At 58.2% G+C, this 17,811-nt stretch overlaps 1 protein-coding gene across 6 annotated transcripts in view; it reads right to left on the bottom strand.

Moving 5' to 3' along the window:
- ARHGAP44 (Rho GTPase activating protein 44) overlaps positions 1–17,811 on the bottom strand; it is a 183,404-nt gene that overhangs the window by 1,713 nt on the left and 163,880 nt on the right. For 2 of the 6 annotated variants that reach the window (XM_023244136.2, XM_023244135.2), the window contains 4 exons: positions 10,842–10,859; positions 9,861–10,103; positions 6,158–6,315; positions 3,531–3,911 (listed from right to left, as the gene is read on the bottom strand). In XM_023244136.2, coding sequence (XP_023099904.1) covers positions 3,531–3,911; positions 6,158–6,315; positions 9,861–10,103; positions 10,842–10,859 — 800 coding nt within the window. Of the gene's footprint in view, positions 1–69; positions 133–1,633; positions 1,685–3,530; positions 3,912–6,157; positions 6,316–9,860; positions 10,104–10,841; positions 10,860–17,811 lie in introns of all 6 variants that reach the window. The other 4 variants (XR_002738128.2, XM_023244132.2, XM_023244131.2 and 1 more) reach the window with 4 other exon arrangements.

Genomic DNA, 17,811 nt, shown 5'->3' with positions numbered 1-17,811 from the left:
GGGACCTCAGGCTGTGGGGACAGACCACCCCCCCCCCCCCCCCCCGTCGGCCCCAGGACAGCTGCTCACCTCCCGGTACGTCCTTACTGCGGGCACTGAAAGATCATGCCTTCTGGGAGCCGATCAGGAAGACTGTGCCCGAGGAAACCGGGCTCAGCATGCGGAACTCAGGGCCTCTGCGGGCCCCAAGCCCAGGCGGTTCCTCAGAGCCGGTAGCTAGGTGCACACGGGAGGTGGTGGACCCAGGGGGTGGCCGGGGGGCGGGGCAGAACCAAGGCCCTGGGGGTGCTCCGCCCCCCCCCTCACCCCGCTTAGCCAGCTTCCTTTCTGGCCCCACACAGCCTTGCCTTCAACCTGGGCCTGGAGGACAGGGACGTGTTCCTAGAAGGGGTGGCCCTGGGCCAGCCTCCAGGGTGGGGGAGGGAGGATGGGGGGGCTCTTTGGGGTATTTTTTGAAACCAACATTCAGCCCAAGGACAGACAGACATTCGGACATACAAACATGGAAGCTCTGGGACAAACGTCCTTCTGTTTGTCACCCCGCCCCCCCAAACGGTCCTCAAAGCGTCCTTCCAACCCGTCTTCATCCTGAGAGGGGGCCCCAGGCTCAGCTCCCCCTGCCTCCGGGGATGCCTCGTGGCCCCGCCTGGGGACGTCTACCCTGCAGCCTTCTGTCCAGATTCGAAAGCCCATCCTGTCACCTCGCGGGTGTGGCTGTGGAATCACAGGCTGGCTGCTGACCCGACTGTTCCCTGAGAGGCCAGAGGGAACGCAGCCCACTGGCCGGGGGCAGGACGGGGGTGGGGGACAGGAGCCCCCACCGACTGCCGGGGAGGGGAGACAGCCTCAGAAGCATCTGTTAGGAGACCCGGGGCGGGGGAGGAGGAGGGCCCAGGACACCCTCGTGCTGTGCCTGTCCCCAGTCTCCACAGGACCAAGGGCCTGGCAGCTTCCACGGAGGGCTGGCCCCCGGGAGGGGGGGGGGGGGGGGCTGGGGGGAGGGGAGAGCCGCCCCTTCTTACTGAGACCAGAACAGCGGCTTTCCTCGCTTTTACTTTTGAGCATCTAGTCCCTGTGGGCAGAGGAGACCGGGCAGAAACCGGGGGGAATGCTCCCCAAACCCTGAGTTAGGAAGGACCCGGCCGGCCGCAGACACTGGGGCGAACAAGCCCAGGCTGAACCCACCGCGGCGGATTCTTCGGGCCTCGCCGGCTGCGTCGGCCCAGAGGACAAGTTAGAGCCCCCGTGGGAAACTGGGGGTCCGCCAGGGGGACCTCACGGCCATGGGGACCCCGTCCCCGCAGCACCGGGCGGGACCCTCACGGGACACCCGCCCGAGCCAAGGCCCACGCTGTCACGCCTGCACTCGTAAACCACAGGGAGAGGGCGCCCGGCGCCTGGGGGTGGGGGTGGGGGCGGAGAAGGTGGGGGGAGCGGCTAAGCCTGCTTGCGGACTTCCTCCCCGGGACCCAGCGCGAAGCCAGCCAGACCCCACGAGGCCAGCGGTCCCCCGAAAGCCAGAGGGGCTCGCGGGCGTCCCCGAGGCCGGGGAGGGCGCGGAGTGGAGCTGCCATGCGGGCGGGTCGGAGCCACATGCAGAGCCGGGCGCGCCGTGGCCCCGGGGGCCGCTTACCCTGAAATCCCCCTCACGCGCATCCGCAACCGCGGCCCTCCCGTCACACGGCTGCAGGAACACAACGACAGGATTCGGAGAGAGGAATAAACACGATGAGACAAGAACGGGACAAAAAACTACGCCGAGCAGGACAGTCCGTCGGGCCGCGCCCCAAGTGTCACAGAGGAGGCCCGTGCGGACGGACAGGACGACAGCGTGCTGCAAAGAACACGGACACGCCACGGCGTGGGGGCCGCCCCTCAGAGCCTTCCACTGCCCACGTTCGGCCCCCCAATTTGTCCTCTGATGGTGTCACCACCCGTCCGTCTCTGTCCAGGGGCAGCCCAAGCTCCTTCCGCTGCTTCCGGCATCAACGACGCCACCCCGGTCCCTTCCCTAGGGTGGCTGGAGGAGCGGCCCCTCGGGCCGACTCGGGGTGACCTCGAGCTCCTGGGGTCACCCGGGCCCCCTCCCCTGTGGAGGCATCACCGCCGTCAACTACCAGCAGGAGGCGGCACTCACCGTCGATTTTCGGGGAGGAATTTCCTGTGTTTTTTACAAGCCTCGGGGCAGCCGTCAGCGGCTGTACCTCGGACCTTAATCACACCCCAAAATAAAGCCAAACCACCAAAGGCTGCTCCCCGCAACGTTCCAATCTCCCGACCCGCCCCAACCGCTCGGATCAGACAAGCCCAAGGGCGCTGGACCCCGCAGGCTCGCCCTCCCTCGTGACCCTGGTGGAAAAAAACCTCACTCCTGGTGGGGGGGGGGAGGGGGGAACGGGTAAAACTCCCATCCCCGTCGGAAATCGCAGGGACCCTGAGACCTAGGACCCCGGACGCCTGCAGGGTACAGTGTGTGGACGCGGTAGGTGCACAGGTCACGTGCACTTGGGTGTGGTGTGTACGCCTGTGTAGGAATCTGGTCCGTAACGTGGACGCGGACGTGGGGCATGTGTTTGCGTCTGCGCAGGGTCTGCGTGCTGTGCGCGTGAATCCGGGGGATGTGCACGCACACCCCAAGCCGCCTCGGCTTCTGCTACTTGGGACGACACAGGAGAGACACGCCCGGGCCCCGCCGCCCGGCCAGACGCGGCCCGGCGCCCTGCCTGCCTCCCTGACCGAGGAAAACGCTCGAAGGACTTGGGTGGCCGCCGCAGAGAGTCCCTAACGTCTCGTGGTCGAGCGCGCCTGGGGAGACGTTTCAAAAATACCCTCTTTCTCCAACCCACAAACGGGTTCTGCTGAACGCGGCATTCGTGATGTCGCGCTTTTACGTTGTCTCTGTTGGGGCGGGGGGCGGGGATAGCTCCATCTTTAATTTTTAAACTTCAAGCAAAACTAAATGGAGCGGTTGTGGGCTCGTCCGACAAGCACCTCAAAGAGCCGGGATGGCGGGGCGGGAATACGCATCTTTCCTGAAACCGACCCTCCCCTGAGCGTGGCTGGAAACGCATTTTTCTAATGAGGCTGATTTCCTTAAGAGGGAAAAACGGCCTCTGGTTCTGGGCCTCTGTTCTCAAGATCGGGGTCTGCAACTGCGCACCTGGGCTCTGGCCGAGGCAAGCGGCCAGTACACTCACCTGCGCTTACGCGCCGGCTGGTCTGGATCCCAGTCCGGCCCCCACCCTCCCCTGAAGCCCCATCCCGAGGACTCGGTGCTCAGCCCCCAGGTTCCGAACGGAATCCGGAATCGGAACCCCGTGCCGGCAGGGGTTCCACGGGGAGAAATGCCATCGGGAGCGCTTCCCGCGGGACAATCTGGATCCGCTGACCTCGTGGCGGGGGAGGATGGGGGGGGGGGAGCTCCCCGGGCCCCAGCGCAGCTTGTCGACGGACAGTGGCGCCAGTGACCCCGTCCACCGGGCACAGCCAGCTGAGCGCGGAAAAGCATGCGGGCGCCGCGGCTCGGTTACCTGTAGACATGCTCTCCCCGGGGGCCACGCCATCCAGCACGGGGTGCTCCGTGGACTGCGGACTCGGGGCCGGCAGGCTGACCGTAGGAGGCTGAGGGGGCGGCAGCGTGGGTCTCTGTCGGGGCTTGGGGGTGGGCCGAGACTTGGCCGCGGCGCTCGTGAAGCCGGCGGGGGAGGCCAGGGCAGGGGCCGCGGCGGCCGGGGAGAGCTGGCCGGAGGCCAGGGAGTACCCCTGAGGGTAACTCAGTCCGTAGGGCGAGGGGGTGCTCGGGGGCGTGGGGGACAGGCTGAGCGGGGACGGCTGGCCGGCAGACTGGTCAGCCACGGCCCCCGGCTGGCCGAAGGGGACCTTGGGCGGGATGGGTGCCAGCTTCTTGGAAACTGGAAGAGAAAACGCAAGAACACACACACGCGAGGTTGTGACGCGCGCCCGTTGTCGGCCCAGCCTCGCCACCCCCTGGCCCACGCTCCCCCCGCCCTCGCCACCCTGCGCGCAGCCGGTACAGCTTTTAGAGATCCACCCAGAACCGCAAGCTTTCGTGCCTTCCCATCTGCGCTAGTCTCTCCTCCTCTGCCCTGGATCCCTGCCGTGACGCACACGTGGCCCCAGCCAAGCCCGAGAGCGCGCTGCCCACGCACGGCCAGTGGCCGGCTGCCCAGCGTCCTCTCGTGGCTTCCGAGAGGTGACAGGTGTCCAAAGTGCACTGGGAAGGGGGAGTCTGCGACACGGGGTCCGACAAGGACGATCAGAGCTCACTTGGAGACACGGGGGACCCTGGAGCTGGGCAGGGGGTGGGGGGCGAGCGTCTGGGGACTTCTGGCTGAACCTGCCCACTGGCTCCTGGCAGAGCCACCGATGCCCCGGGTCCTCCGGCCGCAGAAGCCCAGCGTCTCTCTCGCCTTCTCTGTCCTTTCCCGGTCCTTCCTCGGAACCCTGTCTACTCGCCTCCGACGTGGTTTTCTCTCGAGAATTGTACCCTCTGGGCAAAGACCACCCAGGCATACTGCCCCAACCCCTCTTTTTATTTACTTGACTGTGCTATGGGATGGCAGATACTTTACAAATTAAAGATGAACGGGTAAGAAGGACAAAATCCAGCACTTGGATGACCCCGCTGATGTGCAGACGTTTTGAGAAAGCGATCACTAACTAACTGTCAGAATCAGGTGAGGGCTGCTGGGGGCAGCGCTGATTCCAGAAGAAACTGCCTTTTAGATGCTCCAGGAGGCACCGGGGCCTCTTCTCCCTACCCCCGCTTCCCACCCCCCACCTTGGAACCAAATCTATTCTAATGCGCTCCCCGGGCTCCGCCGGGGTGCGGAGTGGACAGGGACGGTCTCGTCAACCTGGGGTCGGGTCCCTGCCTCATCTTACCCATTGCAGTTTATTTCAACCTCCTCCACACCACGGGCAGGGCAGTCTATCCCGCACAGGGTTGTAGTGGTTACACAGCATCGTTCATGGAGAGCAGCAACCAGGACCCGTAACAAAACCACTGCTCAGCCGGACAGCCCCCGCGAGGACAGCCGGGGCTCTCGACGGCGGAGTGGCTGCTGCTGGAATGACTCAGGGTGGGCGGCGAGCGGAGACCCTAGGCACCGAGGCTCGAACACAAGCTGGGGGGAGGGGAGTGCCAGGTGACGGCACCATGTCTGTGATGACATTGACCACTCCTTGGTGGCGACGGGACTGGGCCATGACATAAAGCTGGAGGCACGGTGTGAAAAGACAAAGGGGCTTAAAAACACACAAAAAAGCTTGGGGCGCCGGGGTGGCTCAGTGGGTTGAGTGTCTGACTCTTGGTTTCGGCTCAGGTCACAGTCTCACGGTTCGTGAGTTCAAAGCCCCACATCGGGCTCTGTGCTGACAACACGGAGCCTGCTTGGGATTCTCTCTCGGCCTCTCTCTCCGTCCCTCCCCTGCTCATACTCCGTCTCTCTCTCAAAAATAAATAAACTTCAAAAACATTTTTTAAAAAATTAAAAAAAGAAAACAAAAAAGGTTAGAACAAGTACACATTCCGTGCTGCTCCCCTATTTATGAAATGTCCCCACAGAGCAGCTCGTTAGCTTCCGGAAAGTCATTCCAGAGAGAATAACTGGGCCTTTTAGAGTACGCTCCACGGAAGATTCTGGGTTGGGTGGCTCGTGGGTCCGCCTTCCCAAACAGAAACATGGAAGGTCAGGACTCCTGTGGAAACAGTCCCGATTCCCTCGGGAACCTTCCAGAAACAATCTGTGGAACCTTCCAGAAACGATCCCAGGGGTAGGCAGCTGTGCGCCAGTGTCTCTGGGCTCCTGCTGAAGACGCCACATAGCATCTTAAACGATGGCGGTAGGGCCCGGAAGGGTCCTTGAAGACCCGTGCCATCCTGGGCAATGATGTCTACACAGAGGTCTTAGTGTACGAGAACCGATGCCCTGGGGACATTGTTCAAATGAGTTGAAGAAGGAATAAATATGAAGTGGGCCCTCTCAGAGCTGGTTAACTTCCAAAAGCTCTCACGCCCGGCCCAGGGACGTCTCGCTAAGTCCGCGGTTTCTCAATATCCACATCTGCCGAGGGACACGAGCGTCCAGGCAGTGTCCCAGGCCCGAGACCCACGCGAAGGGTGGCAGTGACGTACCTTTCCGAAGAGTGTGAGGGCTCTGGTCTGGGGGCGGCTGGCTGGGGCTGGCGCCTGGCGGGGCCCCTGGCTGGGTCCCCGTACAGGGCGTCCCCTGGCTGGAGCCTGGACTTCCTTTCTGCCCAGATCCAGGAGAAAGCTCCTTGCTTTTCGAAGCGCTGGAATAGAAGCACACAGGATAAGAAAGCCCCTGAACTTGGGCAGGTGCAGTGTCTGCCTGTGGGTTGCAGTCCCGCGTGCTCCTCCGGGCCAGCTCCGGTCTGCCCCACGCCCTTCGTGATGCCTTCAGAGATACTCCTGGAGGCCACTGTCCCTTCCTGGGCTCTGGGGGCCCGGGTGCTGCTCCCATCTCCACATCCGTGGCCCCCACTGCCAGCCCCCTCTCCACGCCTGTGCCCTCTGTCCACCAGGAGACCATGAGCATCTCCAGTCTATCCTGTGATCGACACGGGGGTTCTTGGACACCCTGACATGGGAACACCTAGCTGCTCTTGGTGTTTCTGTGCCCACGGCATAGCAGGGCCAAGAAGGCTTCCCTGGGTCACTGTGTGACATGGGGGCTCCCTGCCGGGCCTTGTGGCCGTGGCTGTCCACTGATTTCCCTGACCTCCACCACAGCCCCAAGCCGAGTAGGGCTTCTGGAACCCATCCTGGGGACGAGCGAGTCCCAGCAGGTGGGAGGGTTAACACAGTCCTCGGCTGTGCTTCCAAATGTGGCCAGCTCAAGTCCCAGGCCCCCCGGCTTATGTGGCATAAGGGCCAATGGGAGTGAGGGCCTCTGACGTCCCTTGAATTGACAAAGGGACACCTGGGTCACCGTGTCCCAAAGGGGATTCATCCTTCACTGCTGGCTTTCCGCCAGGCATGGTCCTAAGCATCAAGTGCATGTTAAGAGACACCCTACTCCACGCCACAGAATAGGGACAGCAGATATACGGCCAGCTCATCACTCCGCCCCATCCCCCACTACGCCCTCCAAGGCAGACATTCCTAATTGATCTCCAGATGTCCCCTCTGCTGGGGTTCTCCACGCGGTGCTCCAGGAAGCCCTGGCAAACCAGGGTTTAAGCTACCTGCCAGCCGTACAGGAAACCGCCTGGACTCTGATGCCCTCGGGTAGGGTGTGGGGATGGGAACCTCAGTCCTTCACCCTGGCCACCTCTTCCCCACGACGAGAGACAGAGCCTAAATCTATCTAGAGGCCCCAACTATGAGAGCTACAGATATGGCACCCCTTCCCACCGGGGTTCGGGGAGAAGGGCTGGGAGGCAGGGGCTGGGGCTGGGAGAGCAAACGCCAAAGTACAACTGGTTTTCCCCGCGTGAAGGAGTGAAGGGAGCACCACGTCCAAGGCCGTGGTAAACTCTCCCCCTTCTCGGGGGGGAGTTTCAAACCACACGTGGGTAAGTCCCCTCTCCGCCCCCCAAAAAAGCCATTTCATCCAGAGGGTCTGGAAGGGCAACTCCTTTCTCTGTGCTGTTAACAAAAACAAGGAAACCCTCGAGCGCCCTTGGCTCACTCGGGTGAGGCAAGACTCTGTCTTTTATTCTTCCTCAGACCCGACGTCACCAGACACCCAGGTATTCAGGCCAAGTATCTATCCATCCTTCCTTCCACCTCTACTGCCGTTAAAACAGTAAAAGAAAACACAAAAGCAGCAAAGAATCTGCTTCTTGTGGGATTCCAGACTCTTAAGATTGGTAAGACACCTGCCCATGGAATGTAGGGACCAAGCAGCTCACACGTCTTTGCCCCGCCCAGCTGATGCACCCCGCCCCCCCCAGAAACAAGTCTTTACCTACTTACTAGCCTTGCTGGTTTCTCTCCAGCACAGGTGCAGCTGACCCAGTGGGGAGAGGTGGGGTGTAAGGTGGTTACTAGGAGCGCTACATGGAGAAGGCCCAGGGAAGGGCTCGCTCAAGGACACGTTAATTCTGGGGACACAGGACTCAGCGAGCTGGGGCGCAAAGGGGGCGGGAAGCAGAGTCTGGGGTCAGAGTTAATGCCAAGCAGATGAGCGGGAGGCCGAGGCTGAGCTTGGCTGGAGAGAGCCGCCAGGCCTGGAGGTTTGGGGGAGGGGGCGTGCTGGGGAGGGGGGTGCACGGAGAGGCTCGAGCAAGCCAGAGGGAGGAGGGAAGGGCCTGACATCCTGGGGAGGCAGCTGGGGGGGGGGTGGCGCGTAACAGGAATCTGGCAACTGGAGGCAACATCATCTGAGCTGCAAATGTCCACAACACAGAAAAAAACAAAAACAAAAACTCCAATGGAACACCCGTCTGTACTGGAAAGAATCCATGTGGGGGAGAGAAGAAGAGAGGTAGGAGACGAACAGAAACGCTGGTGCCCAAAGAAAAGCAACAGCCGGTTACCCCGAGAGAAAGGGGCGGCACGATGTATGGCTGTGGAGAGACGAGAATGGCCTCTTGGTTACTCTGATCCAGCGGGTCATGTCCCCTGCCCCTGAGCGACTCTCAAGGCCACCCCGCTGTGACATTCCGGGACACCTTCAGAGGCTGGGGGAATCCACCTTTGAGGGGCATTTCCTAGAAACGTTGTTTCTACGCCCAACAGCGTTTAGCCCCAAGTGTTGGTTCAGGCTCAGTTGGTTAAGTGCCCGACTCTCAGTTTCAGCTTGGGTCATGATCTCGTGGCTTGTGGGTTTGAGCCCCACATCGGGCTCCGTGCTGATAGTGCAGAGCCTGCTTAGGATTCCTTATCCCTCTCTGCTCCTCCCCTGGTTGCTCTCTCTCTCTCCCTCTCTCAAAACAAATAAAATGAAATAGAGTAAAATAAAATAAAATAAAATAAAATAAAATAAAATAAAATAAAATAAAATAAAATAAAAAAGTTTGGCTTCCCGAAGTCTCCAACATAATTTTTCCAGCAGCAGCAGCCGAGGGGGAACGCTGTGTCCCCTAACAGAACGCAGAGGCATCTGATTTTTCCCAGAACACGTGGAAACACCCAGCAAAGCAGTCTTGGGGCATTCCCACTTCTAGCATACCCCTTTCAAGGAAGGGCCAGACGAGGAAGGGCCAAAGTCTCTCTCCCCTGTGACCCCGGGGTGGCCGTCGCTGGGACGGGACTGCCTGAAGAGCACCGATCACACGTTTCCTCCTTGGATGGACCCGGTCCTCCATAAATGCTCACTGCACTGGCGGCGCCCTGAGCTGGTCTGCTTTCTTCCCCCCCACCCCAGAAAGAATGGAAACTCCACCCGGCAGCAGGCTGCACGGGCCACCAGGCCCAGGGAGGCCACCTGACTTCCTCTCCAACTTCCCCGATCTGCGCCCAGGAAACTAGGCAGTGAGAACGGCGCAGAGGAGAGAGAGGGAGAAATACTGAAACTCCGTATTTCGAAACCGGAAGTATTTACAGCCCAGGAAGCAAGCGGACAGGAGAGCGGGAAGCTTCGATCTCTCACGGATTTTAAGAGCTGCCACCTTAGCCGTCTGCTGGCGGAGGGAGTGGGGGAGGGGGAGGGAATGCTATTCTGGGGAAGCCTGGGCTCGGTCTGAAAATCCGGGGAGCTGGGAATCAGCAGGTGCCGGCGTGACGCGCGAAGCCAAACACGAAGGCTCAGGCACGGGGAAAGTGACAGCAGCCGGAGGCCCCCCCCCAGAGCGGGTGCAGCGACCCCCCCCCCCCAGCCCCGCGCAGGCGCGCAGCCAGCCCGGCCCCCCCCCCCCCTCCCCCGGCTTACCTGGTGCGCTCCACCCCGGGCTGGAGCCCCAAGCCCGACGGCGAAAGCGAGGGGGCCGCCACCGCCGCCGCCACCGCGGGGCCGTCCGGGGGCTGCTCCGGGAGCGGCGAAGGCAGAGGCGCGGCAGCCAGCTCGGCGGGCGGCGCGGGGGGCTGCATGGTGGGCGGGGCGCAGGACGCCTTCCTGCCGGCCGAGGAGCCTCTTCGGGCCACCCAGGACGTGTCCATGACCCGCACGCCCATGCTGGCGAGGGACACAAAGACAGCCGCTTAGCCGCGCGTGACGGGGGTGGGGCTCCCTCCCCCGCGCGGCGGACACATTCAAGCACGTCCGCTGGGAGAACAGCAGCGAAGCCTTAGCGACCCTCCTGGGCTCCCCGGGGAAGCGAGGCCGGGCCGCCGCCGCGCCCCCTGCCGGAGGCTCCGGGGTCCCCCAGCCGCGCGCACCGGCGGCCCCCGGCGCTTCCACCCTCTGCCAAAGCCAGCTGGCCTTAGATCTGCGTGTGGACTCCAAAGCTGTCCCCCAGAGCAGAATGCAGCCTCTCTGGGGGCACTCGCTCCCCTCCCCCCCCCGCCCCCCCCACAACGAGTGAGAGATGGAGATGAGAAGGGCAGGGAGCAGCATCGCACTAGAACATGGCACTGACCAGCAGGACACATCTAAACGTCCGTCCTTCCTTTTGTCACTTGGGGTCTAGAGCACAGGCCCGAGTCCGGACTCCCGCACTGGCCCCAGGACCCTGGCCCGGCTGCAACCCCTACAGGCCCCAGCCGCTCGTCTCTGCCGCAGGGAAGGGGCTGATCGTGCCTATTGGTCACTCCGAGTTCCGATTCGCTTTTAACCACCGAGCCACAGCTTCCATTAAAGCCGGCCAAGCACCCAAACACGGCACATTCACCCTCTCGCGGAGCTCACTAAGGCATGGCTTGCTTTGTTTTCAGAGATTGAACGTGACCTCGTGGCTACCCGAGAATACCGTACCTTTGGATTTTCCTAAGGCTGCAGGGACAGAAACATACAGATATTAGTGTCAAAAAAACTATGCCTTCCTTTGGACACACAGGTTGCCGGGGTCAGGGTCTGAGAGTGGGGCCTTTACGGTGCCGTGATATGCTTTCAATTGACTTGGCCTCTCTAGTTCGAGCGACTCTTCTGATGGGGCCAAGGTTGTATCCTACCAAGCTCACAGGTGAATAGAGAGAGAATCTGGAGGGCTGATATCGGTGTGGGTAGGAGTACGGGTTGGGGGGAGAGGGTGTCATAAGGGAGAGGAAAGAAATCGGTGGAAATTGCCACCTGCCGGCTTCCAAGTTACATGATTTAGAAGGCTATTCGTTCTGGGGCGCCTGGGTGGCTCAGTCGGTTAAGCGTCCGACTCTTGATTTTGGCTCAGGTCATGATCTCACTGTTCGCAAGTCGAGCCTCCACTGGGCTCTGCGCAGACGGCTCGGAGCCTGCTTGGGATTCTCTCTCTTCCTCTCTCTCTCTCTGCCCCTCCCCCACTCACGCTTTCTCTCTCTCTCCCCCCAAATAAATAAACATTAAAAGAGAAAAAGTTTTAGAAGGCTGTAAGTTCTTTCCGTCGCTCTAGGAGGTAACTGGTACCGTGGTGTGAAGTCAAGACTTTCGCCGTCTAAGCCAAGACCTGATTATTTCCAGTACCAGGGAGACGCAAACATTTGTGCGACGAGAAAACCTTCCAGCCTCCATGTCTGCCGTGTATCTGCACAGGGGGGTGTGGGTATGGGGGTGATCTCGTGCTTGCCCTGACCCACCCCGGTCAGAAGCACAGACCTATTACCGTGAATTCTGTCCACCCCGAAAGGGCTTTAACTTTAGACACGAGCACCAACATTAAACAAACAAACAAACAAAAGGTTCAAGTTCCTAGACTGGCTGTTGCAGGTGGGATTTGGGTCCTTGAAGGAAACGTGCCTCAGGATGGAGCAGGGTCAGTAAAAGCAGAGCACACACGAGGATGGGGACAGCTTCCTGACACTCGTCCCTCCATAAGATCCCCGGAGGTCTTTTCACGTCCCGTGTCGTGGTTACTATTTCTCATCTCCCGTGGAGGGCACCTGGGGGATTAGGGGGCTGGATGCCTGGGTCTCTTTCCAGGACCTACTAGTTTTCAAGTCATATTGGGTCTGAGGAACCCCCCCCCCCAATAAATAAGCACCTTCTCCAGGAGCTCCACAATCGCTCCTGGAGGCCACTCGAAACTCTAGGACAAGGTCCAGCTGCATACCCTGGTGTTTAAAGGGGACTGCAGGGGAGAAGCATTAGGCTCCAGAAATTATCAGGATGAAAAGGGCAAAAGGCTTAGTCTCAGCAGAGGAAGGGAAATGACAGGGTTTAGCTGTGGCGGTAGGTGAGGGTGACACACAGGCAGGATGGTTGCCACAGCGACCAACGGGGGGGGGTGGCTAAGGATGTCTGTCTGCCCATCACCCCATCTTCTTTACCCTGTGCTCTTTTACTTAGAAGGATCTTTCCAGGGGCCCGTGGGTGGCTCAGTCAGTTAAATGGATGACTTCAGCTCAAGTCACGATCTCAAGGTTTGTGGGTTCAAGTCCTGCGTCGAGCTGTCAGCAACAGAGCCTGGAGCCTGCTTCGGATTCTGTCTCCCTCTCTCTCTGCCCCTCCCCTGCTCATGCTCTGTCTCTCAAAAACAAACATTAAAAAAAAAAAAAGATCTTTCCAATTTGGGGGGGGGGTGCAGCAGGCGGGGCATGGGCTTCAGGATCAGGGCTCCTGGGGGATGCCTTCTATTTCCAGGGGCATCTTCCAGCATCGGCAACCTCGGATACCAGGCTCCCTGGTGATCTGGTTTGCCAAGTGCAACGGGCTTTAGGGTCTGAATCCCAGCTTTTCTCATTACCGTGTGACATGGGTGAGTTACTTAACGTGTCACGTCCTCTGCTCGTTGTCTGTAAAATGGGAGTGATAATGACCCTCCCCCCTCCTCCTCAGGGTCGTCGAGAACAAGCAGGACACTGTGTACAAACCACGGAGCAGCTACTAAGAAACCAACTAGCAGTGGCCTTGACAATGATGATGCTCTGTCCTTGCAGGTGCCAAGTAGAGCCTTTTCTTTCTTAATCTTCATAGAGAACAAAGTAAAGACAGTGAATCCGGCCAGGAGGAGATGGAGACACCATGAAGACCCCATCTGGGTCACGTCACCCGAGTCCACAGGATCTGCCATGAGATCGTTTCCCCCTCCTAACAAAACCCCAAAGATCAGGGTGGGGGGTTCTCTGGTAGGCATAAGAGGAACAAACAAGGAATACGGTCCCTTTTCCCCAGGCTCTGGAGTCTTCCAGGAACCTGGTGAGGTGGGCCCGTGTGGGCATCAGAGGGCGGGATGCTGAAAGCCTCCTTGGATGACTGTAGGCGTCAGGAATAGAGAAGTACAGAGGGGATCCTCACCTCCCTAAGTCTTACTGCCTAGCCTGGGTCGTCAGGGCAGGAAAGAAGGGAAGAAGAGGGGTCGTCTTGGCGGAAGGGTTCTTTGGGAAGCAAAACCTGTGACGGGCAGCAGGGGACTCGGGCAGAAATGGCCACAACACTCCGCCCCACGGAGGCCTTCCACGTCCCGAGCGGGGGGCTGGGGGGGACGTCCGGCAACCTTCCTCGGTCCTCGGTCCTCGGCCGAGGCTTTAGTGCATTTTCTCTTGCGGAACCAGCCCGAGTGCCCACAGCGGGTGGAGCCAAAAAACCATTTCAGGTGTTCTCAGTGAGATGGAACACCATCCACCCAGTGAGTGGAAAGGAAGGGGTTGGTCAGAGTACCTCATGGACGGAGAAGCGTACCCAGGCACGTCGCCATCTTAAAAACGGCACGACGTCACTCAAAATTCCAGCCTGTGTGCTAAAAGCAGCTAACGCTGGCCATGTACGGAGGATTGTTCTAAACACTTCATAAGCCAAATTTTATTTAATGCTCAAAGCAACTCTCAGGTGGGTGCCTACTATCATTTCCCCATTTTGCGTATCAAGAAACTGAGGCAGTCAGAGATGAGGTGCCCTCCCAAGGTCACGGGGCCAGAATTTGAACTTGGAGAGAGCCTGACCCCAAAGCTCACATGCCGCATGTTCAGAGTATGTAAGGCTTCTTCTTCTCCCACAAGGTGGGTGGACGGAGAGAACGGAAAGGTCAGACCTATAAATGTCTCCTTGGTGCAGGAAAGGAAGTGATGTTCTTGTTTGAAAGCCTGTAACCTGGTAGGCCACACAGGGAAAGCCTAAAAGCTAGAATCTTAAAAATGAAGAGACAAAGGACTGCCTCCGTGGGGGGGAGGGAAGGAAAAAACCCAAGTCTGAAAGATGGAAAATCCAGCTGCAAGGACACATGGACAGGGGTGCCTGGGGGGCTCAGTCGGTTGAGCGTCCGGCTCCAGCTCGGGTCACGATCTCACGGTTCGTGGGTCAAGCCCCATGTCGGGCTCTGTGTCGACAGCTCAGAGCCTGGAGCCTGCTTCCGATTCTGGGTCTCTCTCTCTCTCTCTCTCTCTCTGCCCTTCCCCTGCTCATGCTCTGTCTCTCAAAAATAAACATTAAAAAAAAGTAAAAAAAAAAAAAAAAAAAAAAGAAAAAGAAAAAAAGAATAGGTAGATCATCACAGGTTAGCTGTTGCTTTTTGCTTTTTTCCCCTCTGCAGGGCAGCTAGCTGCCACGCAGCTCCTGAATCCCCGGTCAGGGACAATCCTAGCCGGAGGTATTAACTAATATATGGCTTTGAAGTATTTTAAGTCTATAGAGATCTGGAAGGTTTTGATTTTTGTTCTACAGATCAGTTGCATTGGGCAAAAGCCGGCCAAGGGAGAGGAGACAAGAAATGCGTCTGTCATCACACGGGAGACCCTGGGGAATCTGGGTGGCTCTCCAGGCATCCACGGAAGACTTTCAAGTTCAAGGAATGTTTAAGATACACTTGGGGGCCAGGAAGCAGTGGCAGGGGCCTTGGGGGGTCACCACATGGTGAGTGACAGGAAACCTAAAAATCCGAACTTACCCTTGCCTACACGCACCTGGGAAGGCCAGACTCGGGTAATTTCCAGTCCCTCCAGGGATGATCCCTTTTTAAAATACCTAACAACAAAGTTTCGTAACCTCCCCCAGTACAAATAAAGACTGGAGTCATCTGGCCACATTTCTCGGCCCGGGCCTGGGCCAAGAATTTACCTCTCCAAGGTCCATTTGGCCAGTACAAATCCAAAATAGGAGTCAACTTTCCCACTGATACCCAGGATGACTAGGTGAGCTCGTCTGCGGAAGGGTTCAGGTTCTAACGGAAATGAAATGAATGCACCAGACAGACATCCATGACACGTCTTTTGGGGTCGCTGCCTTCGCTGTTCATCCTCCCCTTCAGCGTCTATAGAACACCTGATAGCCGCAATTACAGAAGCAAGGCCCTTGGACCACTAGCTGTGATTATCACGCGACCGCCGACTTCGATTTAATGAATTTGGGAAACAGAGCACGCCACAGCTCCCTCAGGAAGATCTGTGACACGTGACAGACTCTAAGAGGTCACATGCTAAACCAACTGGTCTCCGTGTATTGAATCATGTGTTTTAGGAGTCCATTAGACCCCAGACTCCCAAGCCAATACAACCAACAGGGGAACCAGTATTCCAGAAAGCACCATTCACATTGCTCTTGGACCTCCTCAATTAAAGACACCTATCCCGAGCTGAACATCTAGATGAAGGTCCAGGCGGGTGGGACAAGACCCATCAGAGAGTGGCTGTCACACACAGGCTAAGGATGTGTCGCGCACCAAGCTGAGCTCTAAAGGAGATCATGAGCTCTGGTGGAAAGATCCTTGTAGATTTGTGGGCTGCTGATAGAACACCTCTGACGACCAGACCGCCGTGGGACAAGTGAAATGGCGACAGGCACGTCAGGTTTTAAGACTTGAAAGAGGAACCACATGTTGGTCTTCTGAGTCGGAAGAGCCAAGGCCACTGGGATTTCTGTGGACAGACTGCTGTCCCGCTGGGACCCAAGAGGCTAGAACTGAGCAGAGGCAGCGGGACAGATGTGCCACCGGCAGGATTAAGTGAGGAGAGCGTGAGCCAGAGCCAGAAGGCAGTTAACAGACAGCAGGGAACCCGGTGTGTACGGAATGGGCCATGTTGGTACCGGTGAGGTCTCTCAAGTATATAACAGGCAGTGGGCTGGGAGCGGAGGCAGAGGGGAGTACAAAGGGGGAGGACCACAGCCATCAGGTAGCGACGTGAGCGAGCAGGCAGGCTCCGCTGTTGATGTCACTTCTCTTCCTGCCTCTGGCCTGTCCACGGGCCTCTCGACCATCCCAGGTGAGTTTGTGCAGACCCTGCCGATGCATGCATCTGACAAATGCTCAGGGCCCCTGGGTCCCTCCTGACTAATGGGCAAGAGAGCGTAGACACCTTGGCCAACTCTTTAGGCAGGAGGGTTCACATAAACTATCTGATAGGACCAGGGCGCATGGGTGGCTCAGTCGGTTAAGCATCCGACTTTGGCTCTGGACGTGATCTCATGGTTCGTGAGTTCGAGCCACGCGTCAGGGCTCTGTGCTGACAGCATGGAGCCTGCTTGGGATTCTCTCACTCTCCTTCTCTCTCTCTCTCTCTCTCTCTCTCTCTCTCTCTCTCTGTCCCTCCCCCTCTTGTGCTCTCTCTTAAAATAAATAAACTTAAAAAAATTTTTTTTTCAATTGTATCATTGCCAAGTTCTTTATTCAGAATGGCAAAATCTTTCTGTGGTTCGGTGGTTCTCAGCCCTAGATGCATGTTAGAATCAGCCAGGACACCTTTAAAAAACCACCAATGCCTGAATCCCAGCCCAGGCCAATTAAATCATCCTAGAGGAATGGGGTTGGGGCCTTAGGACAGCAGTATTCTTTTTTTAAAGCATGTTTTAGCTTTTATTGCATAAGAAGCCACCCTCGAAACAAACCAGCTTATTTATCTGGGTCTCAAATCCACACCTTTGGCAGAGTTTGGCAGGTACGGCTTGTATGTTCTACACAGCACTAGCTGAGATGGTCTGGCTTGGTGAGGACACATCCCGAGACAATTCCCTTACTGGGTGCTGGCTGTCAGCTCGGTGCTCAGCTGGGGATGAAGGCGGAGTGTGGGGGGGGGTTTCACTTCTTTCCAGTGAGAGGAGTGGAGAGCGCTTGGGCTCCAAGAGTGGCTGCTTGGGCTCCCACACGGCGAGGTACTTGGGTTCCAAGAGCGAGTGCTTGGGAGACCCAGGCACAATCAACAGGGCTCTTTCCGACCCTGTTGAAGTTCTGGTAGATCTCTTCCACCACATTCTGTTAGTTAAGTCATGGACGCCAAATCATCGCCAAAGGGAGCGTGGCTAGATTTCAACCCCCAGTGGGAGGAGAACCAAGCACCTGCCGCCATTTTCACCATGACGCGCCCGGCACGCATTTGCGGCGAAGGGAGGTGTCAGGGCCCTGTGGCTGCTGTAACAAGTACCACAAAGCTGGGAAATGACAGACATCCATTCTCTCCTAGTCCTGGAGGCCAGGAGGCCAGGATCCGTAGGAATGGGCCGAAGCCAAGGTGTCAGCAGGACTGTGCTCCCTCCAGAGGCTCCAGGACAGAGGCTACGTCTTGGCTCTTCCAGTATTTGGTGGCATACACTTCTTAGCACGTGGCCACATCTTTAGATCTCTCTCTGCTCCATTTCTGCATTTTGCCTTCTCTGTGTGCCTATGTCAAATCTTCCGCATTTTAGGACACGTGTGATTGCATTGAGGGCCCGCCCTGATAATCCAGAGTGATCCCCTTAGTTCAAGGTCCTCGTTTTAATCACATCTGCAAAGACGCTTTTCCCAATTAAGGTAATATTTACAGGTTCCGTGGTTCAGGACCTGCTATCTTGGGGGGGGGGGTCATTATTCTGCCAACCAGAAAAATGAAAAAGGCTGACGTGAGCTCAT

Source organism: Felis catus, chromosome E1 (genome assembly GCF_018350175.1).
Source record: "Felis catus isolate Fca126 chromosome E1, F.catus_Fca126_mat1.0, whole genome shotgun sequence".
NCBI lineage: Eukaryota > Metazoa > Chordata > Mammalia > Carnivora > Felidae > Felis > Felis catus.
Note: the sequence above shows the minus strand (reverse complement) of the source record. Positions and strands in the feature narration are given on the sequence as shown.